This window comes from Haliaeetus leucocephalus, unplaced genomic scaffold, assembly GCF_000737465.1.
Source record: "Haliaeetus leucocephalus isolate CR32 unplaced genomic scaffold, Haliaeetus_leucocephalus-4.0 Scaffold262, whole genome shotgun sequence".
NCBI classification, from domain to species: Eukaryota; Metazoa; Chordata; class Aves; order Accipitriformes; family Accipitridae; genus Haliaeetus; species Haliaeetus leucocephalus.
Genome location: NW_010972698.1, coordinates 9,097,069 through 9,114,994, shown reverse-complemented (window position 1 = coordinate 9,114,994; position 17,926 = coordinate 9,097,069). Strand labels below are relative to the sequence as shown.

General features: G+C 38.3%; 2 protein-coding genes across 4 annotated transcripts in view; both read right to left on the bottom strand.

Annotated features, from left to right (window-relative positions):
* The window catches only part of ATRX (alpha thalassemia/mental retardation syndrome X-linked), an 89,260-nt gene extending 89,014 nt beyond the window's left edge, over nucleotides 1-246 (bottom strand). For both annotated transcript variants that reach the window (XM_010569041.1, XM_010569042.1), the window contains exon 1: nucleotides 54-246. In XM_010569041.1, coding sequence (XP_010567343.1) covers nucleotides 54-73 — 20 coding nt within the window. In that variant the 5' untranslated portion in view covers nucleotides 74-246. The remainder of the gene's footprint in view (nucleotides 1-53) is intronic.
* Nucleotides 247-5,237: 4,991 nt separating this feature from the next.
* Nucleotides 5,238-17,926, bottom strand: part of MAGT1 (magnesium transporter 1) — a 14,010-nt gene continuing 1,321 nt past the window's right edge. For both annotated transcript variants that reach the window (XM_010569049.1, XM_010569048.1), the window contains exons 2-10: nucleotides 16,597-16,766; nucleotides 15,630-15,747; nucleotides 14,172-14,312; nucleotides 13,516-13,656; nucleotides 13,106-13,195; nucleotides 10,561-10,624; nucleotides 8,446-8,520; nucleotides 7,892-7,982; nucleotides 5,238-6,757 (exon numbers count right to left, since the gene is read on the bottom strand). In XM_010569049.1, coding sequence (XP_010567351.1) covers nucleotides 6,742-6,757; nucleotides 7,892-7,982; nucleotides 8,446-8,520; nucleotides 10,561-10,624; nucleotides 13,106-13,195; nucleotides 13,516-13,656; nucleotides 14,172-14,312; nucleotides 15,630-15,747; nucleotides 16,597-16,766 — 906 coding nt within the window. In that variant the 3' untranslated portion in view covers nucleotides 5,238-6,741. The remainder of the gene's footprint in view (nucleotides 6,758-7,891; nucleotides 7,983-8,445; nucleotides 8,521-10,560; nucleotides 10,625-13,105; nucleotides 13,196-13,515; nucleotides 13,657-14,171; nucleotides 14,313-15,629; nucleotides 15,748-16,596; nucleotides 16,767-17,926) is intronic.

The window sequence follows — 17,926 nt, the reverse complement described above, 5'->3', positions numbered from 1 at the left end:
GCCGCCGCCGCCGGTCCCCCCGCCGCCCGGCAGGGGCGGGCTCCGGGCCGTACCTCACGGGCTCTGCGGTCATGTCTCCGCCGCCGCTGCTCGGTGCGGCCGGCCGGGCCGGAACCGGGCTCAGGCGCTGAAAGGAGACAAAGCCGCTATTGCCACCATCGCAAGCTCCGCCGCCATCTTAGCGGAGGGAGGCTGAGGGAGACCTGCCTTCCTGCCGCCTTCCTCCGTCGCCGACTCCCATTGGCTCCTCGCCGCCCCCAGCTATTTTCTAATTGGGCGGCTCCGACGGGGCCTGTTGCTAGGGGCGTTCACGTCACCGTCCCAGCCTTCCCCGCCCCGATTGGCTGGAGGCAGGGTTACCTCACCGGCACGGGCCTGGCGTCACGCACCGAGGCCCGTGACATCATTTCAAAACAAAGCGTACTGACTTCGCCCAGCAGGGCCTCCCGCCGGTGGGTGCCCCCCGCGGCCTCGGCCTCCGTGGCGGGAGCCAAGCGCGCACGCATCCCGTGGGGTCAGGCAGAGCGCTGCGGGGCCCTGACGGGCGGCAGGAGACGGCGGGAGCGAGCGGCGGGAGCGAGCGGCGGGCCTCACCTCGTCCCCAGCTGCCCACTTCGTCGTCGGGGGACCGCGGCCTCGGGCGGTTCCGCAACCTGGATTCAACAACATCAAAGTTAATCACGGTCTTCGAATACCGCAGCCGTGCGAAGAGTAACACCGCGACGCCGGCCAAACTCTAATAACAGCACCTGAACGACGCTAATCCTCTTTGGGGATCAGCCGTCAAACTCAGCAGACCAGGACACGAGCACAGAAGCAAACTTGGGAGGAGACGGTTCCCCCGAGACCGGTAGAGAAAGACGGCAAGATCTGAATTATGTCAGCTATATTGAAAATTATCAAGGTTGAACTTGTTGAACAGCACCCAAGTTACACTGCTAGCTAGAGCTTCACTTAAGCCCAGCTTTGCTAGAGCTTTTCTTTTTTTTAAACAGAAAATTCTTTAGATAAGGAAACACATCCTTGGCAGCTTTGCAGAAGTATGCCAAGATAATTTTCCCCGCTTGTACTAGCAGCTTCTACATGCCTGTCAGATGTTAAAAACTGTATCAAAAGAGGATTGGAATACATCCCTGTTCAGAGGGAAAGAAGTTGCATGCCTTTGTGAGAAGGCTACTGAACTCTACTGGCTGGGGTTTTCATGTAAACTTCCATCTTCCCACATGACCAGAACAGAACGGACCACCAAAACCAAGTCCACTACCGCGCAGAATCTGAAACCAGTGACACAAGTATTATTCACTTACTATAAAGATAACCAGTTTTGAAAATTAATACACTGTTCTGCAGCAGCTAGAAAAAAAAATACCAACTCACCTGGTTTCATAAAGCAATGTGCAAAATACAAGAAAAAAAATCGTGAAAGCCTTGTCATCTTAAGTATAACTACTCCTTAATATCTATTTCATTCTAAAAGGCAATGATAATAGAATAAATACAGTTTTCGCACTTGAGTATATACAAGCTTACAGATCACAGGGAAATTCTGCAAACTGGTCTAAACAGAATTTGCTTTAGAATTTAACATTTTACCCAAGAACTGCATCCTGTAGTTGATGAATTTTAGTAATACCGAACAGCAGATTTAGTAACAGCTTTGTTAACAAATGCTATCTCATGGTCAACACTACAGTTTTAAAAGACCAAGGCATCACCTGCCTTCTAGCTAAATTTTAAAAAGAGAAAAAATAAATCTGTGTTAACTGACTGCTACAAATTCCATTAAAAAACTACAAAAAGCCATTCTATTTTTTTGCCACCAGACAGATAAATTAAACCAGAAGCATTACCTATTCTTGGCTCTGCATTAGTATTCCAATTGTGTGATTAAGGTAAGAACACAAAACACTTATTTTCCTCTTCAAGGGATTTAGTCTGCTTTATGGACTAATATCCTACTGATTTAGAATAACTACATAGATATATTTATTACTCTTCCTCTGTGATCTTTCTCTCTTTTACTATTTCCTTGGCAGATGGAAAAAGGTATTTGAAAGCAGTTTAAAAAAAATCAAATTTAATTGCCTCCAATTTGTAACTTTATATATAAAGTTGCACATGAAAAAAATCCTTTTGTGAGAAAAGGTCAAGATAAAGTAAGAACAGAAATGTTTCCATCTCCCAACAATTACTCCAGAAGACAAAAATCTGACAGTATCATGAGGTTGTCAGAAAACAGATTGTAGAAGCACACTGAAATCTGTTTATGGACACATATTGCATGCATCTGTAGAGAAACATTTTGCACATCTAACATACCTACAGTTAAGTTTCCCCAGCACACAGGACCCCTTCCCCCAGTGCTCTACTAACAGACGCTGCCGGCTGCTCCAATATACCTGGAAGAACGGGGATTCAGACCTTAGTTTGCAGAACAAACGAAGGGCCACTGTAGAGTCTCATCACATTGATTTTTTTTTTTTTTCTCATAATGATAGTAATTAGTTTTCTTAAGTAGATATTAGCCTACTTTTAAGAAAAATGGCTGAAAGACATGTATAGTTATCAATTGACAAGAGAATATTTTAATAACTTTATGTGCTCCTGACCTAGAAATACAAACTACATATACATCTTTTTCAGATTATTATCTGGGATAAAAGTAGCACAATTAATCCAGAACAATAAAACACTATGCTTAAATTCCTTTTATAGGAATGGTCAAGATCTGAGCTTTTAAGTGGAATCGATTACATCCAATGAAACTCATTCTCTATTTGTCAGACAAAAAGCATGATAAAAAACTGAGAACAGATGACTGCTTACTCAAGAGCCTGGGTTTGTTCTTTGTTTTGCTGTTATTCTGTTCCCCTGCAAGTTCAAAGTGATGGTGTGGAATCAGTTGAGTAGTGGTTTGTATTTGATAATTAAACCTTTTCAGCATGAGAAAGCAGTAAACATCAAGGTCCAATACAGAAGCAAAGTGCCAGCACTTTTCTAAATCCTTTGTGAGGATTTTCTCATAGCAGATGAAAGCACTTTGAAATTTTAACTTCTTAAAAAAATCTGATTTCAGCATAAGTGATTTTCTGTTATACAATGGACAGTTTTTAAAACATACTATCAGAAACTATTGCTAATAAACCATAAAGGAACACTACAGACTATTCTTTTCTTCTGACAGAGTCTGGCTACAAGATGCCATGATCTAGCATAATCTGATATCATGGGCAGCATATCCAAACAAGCATTAAGCGATTCAGGCTTCTGATTTTCTTTGGATGTTCCAAATGTTTAGAAAGTTAAGCAATTGACTTTATTCAGTACTTCTAAAACTTCTACTTTGATTTACCAGGAATATAGACTAGGAATAAAACCATCACTGTTATCCTTACTCTTACACTTTTTTTTAACAAGGCTCAGAATAAGCCTTGCTGTACATTTAGTTACATATTCAACAGTTGTGACCATAAAAGCATCTACATTTTTCTCCTAAAGCCTCTAGGCAGCCATCATCTCCTCATATTCCCCAGACACTGATGTCTATCCCAATGCCTGCCAAAAGGTTTAATTTGTGCTTACCGTCATGTCTGAATGTGTATCTTAATGATGTGATTGTGTATGTACACTCAGCCACACAGACATCACCAGCCATGGAATTAATGAAGGTTATTTGCACGAGCACCAAGCCATATACAGCAGATGCAGAGCTTACCACATTTTCCATCTTGTTGGAGGACTAAGCAGTTCTGAGCTTGAAGAGCATGTGCTTATGAAGCATCTCTGTTAAAGGCTTAACTGCAGGAATGACTACTAGGCATCACCATTAAGAAGCACGTTCTGTGCTGAACAGTAGAATGGTTTGAAGACGGGAGCTTCCAGTAAATTGTGGATAACACAAACCATTACCTAGATTAATCCAATTAGATTTACTATCTTGCCTTGGGCTTAGCTCACCAGAGAGCTCCCTAAATTATTTCTAGCTATTATTCCAAAATACATTTTAAATACACCACAGCCTCTTCTCAAAAGCAGAAAAAGCAGCAATCTTCGAGGCCAGCCACATTAACAAAACCACACAGTCCATTTTGAGCTACAGAACATACCATTTCCTCCTTTTATTACAATAAGTGTTCTCTAAAGGTGAGTTTTTATGGTACTTCTGAGCTGCTTAATGACTCACTTTCTAAAGGAGACAAGCCTCATCAAACTCCCGCTTTTAGCATACCAGCTCTCAAATGCATTGCCTCTTCCACTTTTGTTCTGCTGGTCCAGAACTGTATTAGACTAACTAGTTAGTGAGATGCACATCCCAACGGTCCCAGAGAATCACTTTGGGTACCAATTATAGCTGGCCATTACTGCTCAACTGCTGCACAAATCAAATCTTTCTAGAACTGCATCCTCTCTAAATCTGCTACAGGTCCTTGCAAGCACTCAATCTTCTTTTGCTCCACTATCGCACTTGTTGCCTCCTCCACGCACTTCAGTTTCAGCCTAGAGAGCAGAAAAACTGTCAGGAAAAGTAAGCATTATTTTCATTTCATATGTCAGCACGGAAAACCAAGATAATCCAAACCTCAACATCTATACCACCCAAAGTGGAAGGCCAACATGTCTCCACCATCCACCAGTGAGATGTGCAACTGTTTAAAGTTAGTCAATATATGATTAGATGCTTTTTAGAGGGATAGAATAAAATATGCACCCCATCAGAAAAATTAGAAACGAGTCTGAAAGTTTAAGAAAAAAACATTACTACTTGAGAATGAGATTGTAAGCCACTTTGACCTGCACTGCTAATGACTAAAGTACAGCCAACCTAGAAGTTTATTGGAAGCATTGTACCAACAGGGCAGGGAAATAAGCAATAGATACAGCAGTCCAGAGTTGTTCCAGGCAAATCTATACGGCTAACTAGATTCTACCTCCAGAAATCCTATTAGTTGATCTGTCTAGGACTCCAGGAAGCCAAGATTTTCACCTCAGGACAGCTGTCAAAGACAACTGAAAACCATGCAATCTTTATGCTATTAGTTGGCTACATGAGAACATCTCTAGTATTGACATTTTGGGCTGTAATTTCCCACATAAATACATATATGCTACTAATCCAGTCTACTCAGCCATACTCAGGTTATTTACTATATACAGACACTTCTATTAACACATTGAAGCAATAGTGGAAGAAAAGAGTTTTGTTTGGTTTATGTTAAAGTTCAAAAGACACAGGAGCATGGATTACACTAAAAAATTTTATTGAAACTTGTCCAAAATCCAGTCAGGCACACAATTTATCCATTCCACTAAGGCTTGTCGTTCTGTATGGCATAGAAAAATGCATCTCAAAAAGTTGAAACATCAAACAACTAAATTAGTGAAGTTAAGGCACTTGAGATGTGTGTTAATTTAGCAAAATTGCATAAGAATTAACATTCTACTCTGAATGATATAGTCCTTTCCAAGATTCAATCTAAAGCATCCAAATTCTGTAACCCCTTGAGACAGGGGAGAGGCAGAAGCAGGAGACAAAAGTCTCATCATATTTTCTTCTGACTAGTAACCTCCAAGGCCACCATGGCCTACAAAAGGAAGTGTTACTGAATCAGGCTGCAAAGATTTCCTGTAGTACAGGTGCTGAACTACACAGCAGTTTGGGCTGAGGCACAACATCTTCCACTCAAGAATCCTTAAGGCAAAGAATCTTTGTGAGATTAGAGAAGGAAAGAGCAAAAAGCACATGCATTCAACTGTAAGGCTAACAAACCTTTCCTGGGGTAACAATATTTATCCTGAGATTAGATATCTCTGCCCACTCCCATATTCTCCCCAAGGATAAAAACTTAGAGAAAAATAAATGGAGAATGCAAGAACTTACACAGTGACCAAAAATCTGATACCTGTTGGTTTGTCAGGGTTCTGAGCAGTAACTGGAAAGCCAGTTAGCAACTTTTAATTCATGCTACAGGTAGCTAGTTACCTTTGTAGTTTTGGTTTGTATTTTTGAGAGTGTGAGTGTTGGTCAGTATAGGAATATTTTTTCTGGCTCTGAGCCAACATTTACAACTTAAATGCTGCAGTTTCAGCATTTGGCAAAGAAAGTTTTTAATTAATAACTGAATTAATAACTCAGTTCTACCTTTTGAAAATTCTCCCTTCATCTGTGAAACAACCTCTTGCATCATACAGCAGTTAAGGACTCCTCTCAAAAATGAGATACAACTCCAGGATGTGCACATTCCACACTGGAATTTGGAGTATGCTCCAAGGGTTGCATACAGACTGAAAGAAAAGATTTCCAGAAGATGTTTTCTCAACCATGAAAAGGCATGACAGAGAAGCTATTGTCACCTGCTATGCACAAACAGGAAATAAAGTGATAAATATTTGAGGGAAAAAGAAACACATGGAAAACAGATTATCCAACTGAATTTAAAGTACTGTTTCTAGTTAGTCTATGAAAATGTAGCTCTAAGCGTTAATTTCTGAATTTTACTAGAAGTAGAGTTGTTTAAGAAGACATAAAGCTTATGAAAAAGAGATTGCATCTTAATACTCTGTGTCCTTCAGAGCAAATTGCTTGTTATATTTAAGGCACTACATGTTGTCTTTGGTTCAGTGTTTAACTATCTCATTCAGTGTAAAGAGAGGTAGCACGAACCATACATATTTAGCTCTTCCATTCCATTACACGCAATTTCAAAGTCGCCACCTTTCTGATGTTAGAGATTCTGGAATCCTTTAACTCATTAGGAAACTGCAGGAACAAAATAACAAACATTCTTATTAATTTTATAAGAGACAAAAGGTATGCAACATTCCACTTAGCTTTCATATATGCTGAGAAAATCAGAATGAGAAACTGGGCCTGATGCAACTACGATGTAAGCAGCTGTGGAGTAAAAGCGAGTCTTCTAGTAACTCAAAAGCCAAGACAACCACATTTTACCTACAACAAAGTTAGCAGAAGTACGCAAGACCATTGCATAGACCAGAATCAAAGCTGACCAGTTATTAAAGAGGGAATAAGTTCAGCTCTCTTCCAGTCTTGAGAAGTCTTTATGAAATAACAAGTATTATTTAGATATTTTAAAATAAGAACTGACTTTTCATAGAAAGGGGATAATATTTGCCTATGGGATTAGCCTTCCAGACAAATTAAACTCTTTGCAGAAACTGAAATGGTCAGGAGCTGGTCCCTTGACATGTATTTATTCCTTCAAAATTCCTAAAACCTAGTAAAAACACATAAGATACCTATACTGATCATATATATGTATTAAGCAGTCAATCAATAGTGTTAGACTCTTTACAGAAGCAATCCCAAAATGTATGCAGGTTTAAAGCATCAGCCATCCTCCTTGTTTTCATAAATAAAGATTAATAATCAAGATGTATGAATATGTAGGAAAAAGTAGAAAAATAGGACACACTTATTTTCAGTATAAACTGGCTGAGATATCACTATGAAAATAGAAATATTTTATAATATCTAATGGCATGAAAAGGAGAGTACCACAATCTTTCCTTTGGCCAAACTGAAAAATTGTGATATCCACCAAATACCGTTATTTCTGGTTATTATATTGACCAATATTGCCACTCTTTAAGAAGCAATTAGATTTCAGAAAATATGCTCTTTGCCTATTTCTCTGTTCTGGTTTATAATATTACCAGACAAGGAAATGCCAGTCAGCAGGAACAGATTCATTCATAAGCATGCAGTCCAAGTAAAAGAAAAAAAATAATAATAAAAAAATCTTCTAGTATCACTCTTAGTCTTTTAAAGTCCTCATTTGTGTTTACCCACTTCCTTCAAAAAAGTCTATACTGGTGTAGCTGTATTGCAATGCACAGGAAAACAATGACTGAAGGAGCAAAAAAGACGTACCTGTATGGGTAGCCGTGGTATTTAGACCTGAAGACAGACAGCAACCAGCTGAAGAACAACACCACCAAGCCAATACCAGCAATACACATAACTGCAAGAGATGCAGAATAAGATTCTGGTCATGTGACAGCTTGTCACTGAACACACCACAGTGACTGGGGTTTTCAAAAACATTCTGTAATATTTACAGATTTGGTCAGATGAGACCTCTATTAGAGTCACTGAGAACTAAATTTACCCATTTTCTTTCAAATTCCTACTGTAAATCAATTTTATACCATTTCTTCAAGAGAAAGTAAGTGCCTTCTTATCTCCCTTACTAGCAAAATGCTGCAAAGCATCTTTTTATCTCTGCATCTCACAAAAGGGCTTTGAATTTATCTTGCAGTTTGCTAAGCAACTCCAAATGCTGCCGAAAAAACAAACAATTCACTTCTGCTTAGAGGTGGCAAGTGTACAAAACCCCACAGTGCAAAAGCATATCTATTAAATAGTGTATCAAAAGTCTTTACTGAATATGCCCTCTCTTGGGAAAAAAAAGTATTAGTACTCACTTTTTCTTTTCCCCACATCCATGTCAGAAGTAGCAGCTTCATGGAGGAGTACCATTCCTAAAGTAACACCACCATCTGTGAATGTTGTTTAAGGCTAAATCAACAAAATACAATAGACTCAATATAATACACTCATTCATAAGCTCATAAATGCAGTTCCCACACCATACCTGGGGCATTAAAACTCACTGGAAAAACTAGACTTCCCAGCCCAACCAGCAACTATGGGGGAAAAAGGCAACTGAAAGGCATTCATAACATCAACTTTTAAGAGAAAATAAATACAAACTTTAAAACATAAACTGGAAGGTATAGTAGGTGTTGACACAAAATTAAAAACATGCATGTATTATATCAGCTTGTAAAGAAACAGCATGCCTTCCCAGAGAGCTCAGTCCACACCTACTACTGTTCTACTCCACTGGAAAATCCCCAAAGGAATTCAACTTGCATTTTACTCAGGTAATAGAATGAATAAAATGCATGCAATATTTAATCTAACAGGGTATCTTTCAAGTAGCAATATTTCAGTCTTTTCTAATTCTTCAATGAAAAAAAGACTTAAAGCTTGTAAAATTAAGGAAGCACAGACAATTTAAAAGGCCTGACATTTGCAAAAAAATGAATCCTAGCAAAGCAAAATAATGGATCCAGTGGAACAAAAGACAGAATTTCCAAATATTTCATTCCATTTCACTATAGATGTTCAGTCCCAATCATCCTCCTGAAATGAGAAATATTTATCATTGACTGCAACTGGACCGTTAGGAAATCTTTCCATTTCACATGTGGTCTACCTTCAGCACAAGAGAAAAGTGACTTCAACATACAGAAACCTTGCTAACTTCTATGATTTTAATGTCTCTGGTGCCTGGTAGATTGGGTCCGTAATGTGATGGACAGCAACAACACAAATAAACATCAACAAAAAGTTTCTAGGTTGAACTTGACTGAGTGCATCAGAAGTACAGTAATAATTAGAAAAAGACCAGAAGTTCCCCTCCAAATGGATGTTTTAAGTTTAAAAAAAAAAATCTTTGATAATGAATACACAGCAAGAGAGTAAAGTTCTTTTAACACCAGCATATTTAAACATCAATTGCTTACTTTATATTATTTTGTTACAAAAAACCCAATGCATCACTTGCTGAAATTGGGATTTTGAATAGATAAAACAAAAAGAGAAAAGGGAAAAATGAGCAGAAGGCACCCTGTTAAAGAACACTGCTGTTGCAACAGAAGAGACTTGTTCATCATGATCAAGCAGTGAAGAGGACAGGTACTTTGAATGAAATTTTGAAGTTATGTGCCTGTAGTAAGTCTGCTATTCTGTATACTTGTGTGCTATAAAATGTAAACAGCTTGGGACTGTGAAGCTGCAAGAAAAAAAAGATAAAATTAAATAAAATAAAAAATCCTGTATAAAAGATAAAAGAATGCACAGGCTGATGCAGGTGACAAGACAAGGAAGAAAAGCTTGAGTCAGAAATTACTAAAGTTACAGATGATGCATCAAAAACATCCATGTGGGAAAAGAAAAGAACATTGAATTTTAGAGTATTCTTACGACTCCAAAGAAACATTTTTATACAAATAAGAAAGGCAAAAGCTCTCAACCTGCAAGTTTCCGCTTGCCTTTCTTGACGGCATAATACTGGCATGGAAAAATCCTGAATCCTTAGCATGAACAAGTGGTAACATTAAAAGTAAAGAAGGTAAGCAAAGAAATAAGAAAGATCTGTAACAGAGGAAGGAATTCAACACCAAAGCAAGAACTAAGTGAGATTGAAAAGATAAGAGACATGCACAGAGGAACAGGGGCTATCATGAAGAATCTGATGATTCCACAGAGATCCACATCTTCCAACACTGTATTCAGTTCAGTCATTAAGCAAGGAAGAAGGTGGTGAGAAAGCAATAAACATTTTTCTATTCAACTTAAAGATCACTGGCATAGGAAAAGCATAGTTGTCAACACAGAAAGGCTCTACAAGCTTCTGCATCAGTATTAGGTGACAGTTATGAGCCTTGACAAGGTACTCTCATAGAAAAGGCAGCAGCATAAGCCAGCAGAAAAATCATCACCAACCCCATGCTTCTCAGTATGAAGGATACTAAACAGAAGAACAATGTGTGTTTCTGCCACAAATTGGGCTTGGCTGCTTCCATGGATATAGTTCTGTAAGAGACAAAGAGTAACTGATTTTAGAAAAGACTGAAGTCAACTTTGACACAAAAAACAGCTATAGAGCTTGGAACTGGGTTTTGCACTGTCTCTTTCAGAAGCTGGAGCACAAACAATTTCATTTGTTGACCATTGATTTTGGGGGGAAGCTGCGTCAGCATCAAAAATCCTTCTTATATTAACATGCACAATCAGCCCCAAAGTACCATTCAGATTATACTAAGTTCAAGTGCAACTACAACTTTCACGGTCCAGATCCCCTGTTCAGCAGGGCAGAAGACTGTAATTATGCCCTCCTGCACTCACTGTGATCCAAGTCTGATCCATTCCCTGACTTAGATTCTTAGGTTACATACATTGCTCCTCCTCTTAGGGACAGTCTCTTCAATCTGCATGTGAACCCTACTCACTTGGCTCCAGAACCAAGCATTTGAAATATTTTTCATGGCATACCAGGAAAAGGAACATCACTACCAATACCATTGAAGCTTTCTTCTTCAGTCTCAAAAAGGCTTAGGAATGATGTAAACAGAAAAAACAAAAGGAAGCGTTTTCAAGAAAACATGTAAAATACGAGAACTTCCACTCGGTAAGTTGGCTTAGTTTTATTTACATTAATAGTTTACTAACCAACTGGGTTAACAGAAAATTTGAAATTTGTGAAAGAATACCATTTTTTAATCCCTTATGGGAAGCTCTACAGCACTATGGTTGTGATGTTATATCTAAGCAGGAGAAAAAAAAGTTTGATAAGCAGATCCACTTTTTATAGAAGAATACAGAGGGCCTGACCCACCTAACCAGGCATGAAAGGACATTTCACCAAATAAATTCCCTTCTGAGTAAAATACATGAGAAAAGCCAGTATGTGATCTATAAGCACCTGAAGAAATGCAATGCTCTCAATACATTCTGACTGCTTTTACAGTGTATCTCATTCTATATTATGTACAGAGCAGTATATTTCAAGTGATGTTAAAACTGATTTTTCCCAAGAATGAGGTTTCATAAGTCTAAGGTCACTAGACATTAATTTACCTCAAGAATCTCAAAGGAAGATGTTTTTATATGGAAGTCATTAGATGGTTATATAAGCTAAAAAAAAACAGGTTAGACATGAAATTGCCAGAATCAGCAATAGGACTGTTTAGCATGTAAAGACTCAACATAACACCTTTATTTTACTGTTAGCAGTTTAGAACCATCATGTCTCTTCATCGCTAGAGATACAATATATGTACGAGACAGAGGAAAGTGAATGTCACAGGTAAATAACTACTGAAAAGTAAACATGAAAACAAATAGGAATGGTTAAAAGACCCATAGGAGGTCAGAGAAATGGAAGAGATCAGGTAATTTAAAACAATCTACCCCCAGAACGTAAGCAAAAAAGCACTGTCATTATGCTTCCTCCAAAATGTATCTTTTTTTATTTTTAGATTTTGAAGATGGAAAACAACAGGAGGGATGAAAGAAATGCTTACCTTAGGTTCTGAAGCAAGGGGGGGACCGCCCCCCCATCCAAATAATATGTTAGCAAATAGTCTTGCTTACTCTGTATGCTGTCCTCTTAACCCTAGAGCATTTTTTTATTACCTTCTTAGCTTTCTGTGATTACTAGAATAATCAAAAGTTTCCACACACAAGATGACCTTGAACTCTCTAGGTATTAACACAACAAAAACTCCAAGGCAACACTTTGGAACCAGTATGTGCCTTTTCCAGCAGAGTACCATCCATATGACTGCTGTCTGATGCTTTACTGCACGGAAAGCACTTTGAGCAGTTTCTAACAAGAAACTGAACATGCTGCTGGATAGTAAATTAATCTTAATATTCCTTATCTGATTAAGAATTGTATTTTTTATTCTGTCTCTTAAAAGATTATTACTGAGCACAGAAAGCAATACACCTAAAAAAAAACCCCGAGTAACGTTTGTCCTTACTCTCTGAACATCACAGAACTAATGCCACCATTCTTCCAGAATTAATGAATCATTGAACAAGACACTGTAGGAACAACCTTCCTATCAAAATGGAATTCTAGGTAACGGTTGAAGTTATCACACAGCAATTACACAACAGAGCACTTTGCTTTGGATTACGATTAGTATTTTGTGTTTTCTCAGTAGTAAAGTAAAAGTTTGCAAACAGAGTTTCCTCTTCTATTTGAGCCAAGAAAACCATAAAGCTAATTGGAAGAAAATCTAAGTCATGACTGGAGCTCTAACGCTCCTTCTGTTTCACACAAAACAAACCCCCTCTTTTACAGGCGTACTTTAAGAGAAGACATATCCTCTCTGAACTAATCAACAGCTATTTTGCATTGCTCACTGCAGGAGAGGTTAGCATCACTGACTAACAAAGAAAGAAGCCAAAAACAGAATTTGCACTCTGACTTGCCTCTTTTAGTATCAGCCTTATTCTGTAAAAATACAATAGAAATGCAGAAAAGAAAACGAAGAAAAGACTTACAACTTGTCCTGTATGGGGATTCTTATGAGCATAGGGTGGACCTCTAATGTGGTTCCACATCTGGCCTGATGTCATTGCTAACACAAAACACTGAAAAGGGAAGAAAAAAAACACTATTTAATAAGGGATTTTTATTTTTTATGCAATTTTTTTTCATTTCCATACCAAAACATACTGGTTTGGAATACAATCTTAGGCTAGGTATTGTCCTACTTTTTATTATCTTATCAAGCATTAACTGAGCTGAAAAGACCAAGATCAAATAATATTATCAAAATACCAAAAAATAAAATTAAGTGCACCTCATTTTCCTCTACCAGGTTTAAGCATCTTTAAATACAAAAGCTTTTAAAGACTTGAATTACTACAAAACTCATGACAACAGGCAGACAAGACTTACAATTACTCACCAAAGCAGCAAATGCCCAGCCAGTTTTGTTATACAGAAAATCCAGATTGCTTCCACGCAAATATACGAGGCCTCCGATGACAGCCAGCAGCAGTCCTAACATCAGCGGTCCAGCATAGTTTGGTGGCCTTATCACACGAATCTAAACAGAAGGTACTTAAATTGTTTTCCCTCATCGGGATTATACATTATTGGGATTATACATTATATCCGCACTCCTGCTAACAAAAACCACAATATATTAGACTGGAAAAAAAAATATCAACACACAGAGAAAAATTTTCTGTATAATAAATCTGACTTGGGAAGTAAATAATGCGTCTTCCCCCATTACTGTAACTTCAGTTTTATACACATTTACCCTACCTAATAATTTAAAGACTGTTCTTCTTCCATAGGAACAGAAAAGGCAGAAGGAAGGAGATGAGTTTTACCATCTTATCAAATGCAAAATTACACAAAATATTAGAACACAGAATATAAGGAAACTTAAAGATGTAGTTATGTGCCCAAGCTATATTTTGTAGACAACAACTACTTAGAGTATCCGAGAGTAGATCGTTAGCCACAGAACACAACCGACATATTTCATAGCTGGAATTACATAGTAAGGGAGTGCTGCAGAGGTAGTGATGGGGAAAGTCTGTACATACTTACATTGACATCAGTTCTGTCAGCCACCCAACGAGCAAGCTGTTCAGCTGCAAAGCCACGCACCTGAAGTTCATATGTGTCACCCCGTTTAGGCTTCCCTTTAGCAGGAAAGTTAATGAAGGTTGGAGCAGAATTCATGTTTAGCTGTGTTTAGAAAATTCAGAGAAGATACAGCACCATGAAAGCTCTATTTAGTAACACAATTCTATTCCATTTGTATCTTGCAACATCATCACTAAATCAATCAGAAAAAGTAACTGTTCAATAAACAGATTTCACTGACAATAACTTAAAAAAAAAGACAGCACACAGTATCTTGCATTTCTGTATTTCATAAAAGTAATCAACATACTCCTGCAATTTTCCTTTTGTGTTCGATGCTGTTTTCTCCTTTTGATATTGAGAAATGAAATTTTTTTAGTTCTGTCACTAGCTGTTCTGGATTTCTTAAAAAAAATTGTTACTTCTTAGTAGGCACTTTTTTTTTTTTAACACAATTGAGCATGCTTTCTGAAGTGATTGACATTGCTTTGTTAGTACTCAGACCTATAACTACTGATTCAAAAGATTCAGACAAGTTCAGAGGAGATTATAATAGGTAAATAGAAGTAGTTGTTTACAAAATGCAGTTCTATCTTTTCCTAACACTGTTTTTCCCACAGCATTTCAGGTTTTTTGAATGTTTCTTCTCTAAATACTACTTTTGGGAGAGAAATCTGCAAAATAGGAATATATAGAATAATCTATAAAGGCCATAGCTTGATGAATGAATTTTTGATGTAACACTATGGGAAAACTTAACAATAATAATAAAAGACATCCCTTTCCACTTCTCCAGTCCAAAAACTTCCATTTAATATAATATCATTCCCTGAATTGTGTAACTTTTAAAGAGAGATAAGTATCTCTTAAAAAAAAAGTTAAGATTTGCAAAACTATAATGAACTATTAATGTGATCTACAATTGCAAGCGTACATGGAATGTTCTCATATGTTTAAAATAAATATGGTTACACATTAAAAGAAGAGCAAAATGACTGGGTACTTGAAAAGAAGTTAACCCATACTGAAAGTCTAATCTATCATCCTCTAGTAATCTAAAAACTGTAATAGCTGTTCCTAACGTCATTGGTGCTTTCTATCTTGCCTCTTAGTGTATCATAAAAGAATTCCATTAAGAATTACAGTGTAAGTTATTATAGGAGACAAACTCAGAAAAAACAGTCAGAGAAGCCAGCTCACTCCTTGTGCCTATTCCTGATTTCTCAGTTCTGTTAATATTACTGCCAATATGCTACTGCCCTCTGCTCTTCTCATTTCTTCTGAGTGGCAGCCTTTAACTTTTCAATTATTTCTTTAATCATTGTAACACTAAATTTTGTATTCATCTTTACCTTCTTGCCCTCAGTCTCCAAAACCCCAGTTAAAAATAACGTTAGAGGAGAAAAAGAAAGACATTACCATCTGAAATACATCTGAGCCTTCATCAAAATCTACCATAGCAAAAAAAATCTTATTGGTAAATGCACTGGAATATCGCCAGGAGTTTGCCAGGATCTGGTATTCCTCATCGGCTTGCCTGTAAAACACACAAAGTGAGATGCTGTATCATATGTTTGTCCAGAACACAAGTTATAAAACAGCTGAGGGAGCTGTAGCCACCCACCCCATTAATGGGTGCATCCCACACAGCCCTGCATTAATTTTCTAGTGTTAAAGAAAAAATTTAAGGCCAGATGCTCATCTAACAATCAAGTGAAGCATCCAGCACCACTGATTTTTTTAAATGCAAGGACAAGTTTTGTTGAGGTCATGAACACAAGCAGTGATAATTTCTAAATTGAAATTTGAAGTGGAACCCAGCAGCTCATGATTTGCTAGTCCAGAGCACCAAAACAAGTATAGGTATACCCTCTTTTCCATGTCAGAGGATGGGAAACCAATTAATTTCAACTAACTAGGTATAAAAATCATCTTTACAGACCTCTGGCACCTCCAGATTAATACATGAAAGCCATAATATGGTTAAGGATCCAGCACATTACAATTGTAAATAATTAATACGTTGATTGGCAACAGCAACTTTTAGACTGCATGGCCGGCAGTAATTGTACAAATATTTCTTCAGCAGCTCATGCCACATAAGTTGAGTTTTCACCCTATCTTCCTCCAAAAGCCCATCTGTATGAATCTTGTTTCTGCAATGCAGCGATTATTTTAGGAGGGAGATAAATAATTAAGGACTATGTAGTTTTCTCGCATACATATCACACGCATATCTCCACACATTTAATTTCAAAGATAATCCTACTACAATGTGCCCTAGCATATTCCTCCCACATACGTGAAAGTTTTATCCTATTCTTAATTTCCTACAAAGCATATGATGACTTTCAAGTTCTAATTTAGGACTAAATTAAGCCCATACTTGCACACAACACACTGTCTGTGAGGCTGAAGAGCAGTGAACATCACAATCACCGAGTAATTTCTGGGTGGTGCCTTCACAAGGCGTCGAAATTTGTCTCCATTCATTCGAATAACCGATCTTTTACTAGCCCACTCCATCAGCTGGTTCACTTTTTCCGATAACACCATCTGAAAATAAAGTCAGAGAAACCCTGTTGGGTTTTTGTGTGTTTTTTTTCCTAGTCTCACAGTACAATCTTGAAGGGTTTTAGATTTGACATAACAAACGACTGCACTGTATTTCATAAGAACACTGACCGCATGATGTGATTCTTCATTAAGATTCTTGAAGGCATTCACGGATCCTTTTGACAGTCATATTAGTATTATTCATTTACTTTTACCACTTAGTAATACACACGCTTTGAGCACTTTGCCTTTAAGCACTTCATATTACACATGCTGGTGAAGACTGTTAGCTCACTAGTTCTTCCTCATGTCACTAATTGTAAGATTTCTTTCAGATGTACATGCTGCCCCAAACCACTCCACAGTATTTATGTGATGCTAAGCATCACACTCTGTTTCAGATTTCAAAACCTGGTGGAAGTAGAATCTATACTAAAGATAGAAGCACTATGGAAGCGAGCTCAACATCTAGTTTTCAGCGTTGCTGGAAAAAACTTGACTCAGTACATATTTGGAGAACTTGGGAGCACCCTCCACTAAGCTCTTCTTTAAAAACGGGCCAAGCAATTCTATAACATTGTACAAAGAGCATTAGATAAGTGGAAAAAAAAAAATCCAAATGTTACATTTATCATAAATTAATTCTCTACTCCTTATTGACAACCTTCTCCAGACAAATATTTTAGGGTTAACAATAAACTACTCTTCTTTGACTTATCAACGGACACAAGTATATACAGAGGAATCTTTTCAAACGCTAGGAGTCGAGCCTATGGAACTAAGTGACACCTTCGTAATTACAACCAAAGACAGCCAGTCCACCCGCCCTCCAAATCCCACACAGCCGGAAGACAACACTCTCACGGCGCTTTTTACAAGACCGTTAGAACCTGGAATCAGACACACTCGAAAATGAAAGAAAAATTAATTAGAACTGTACGACCCTCAACCGACAACCGCTCCGCGCGGCCCCCAGGCGTGCCCGCGGGCTTCCCCTCAGAGCCCGGCCGCCGCCGCCGGGGAGGGCCGACCCTCAGCCCGGGGAGGCCCCGCCGGCGACCCGGCGTGGGGACGAGCCGCCCAGTGCGCGGCCTCCCGGCCCCGGCCTCCCCGGCGCTGTACCACCTCAGCGCAGGCCAGCCACCGCCGGAACCCGCCGC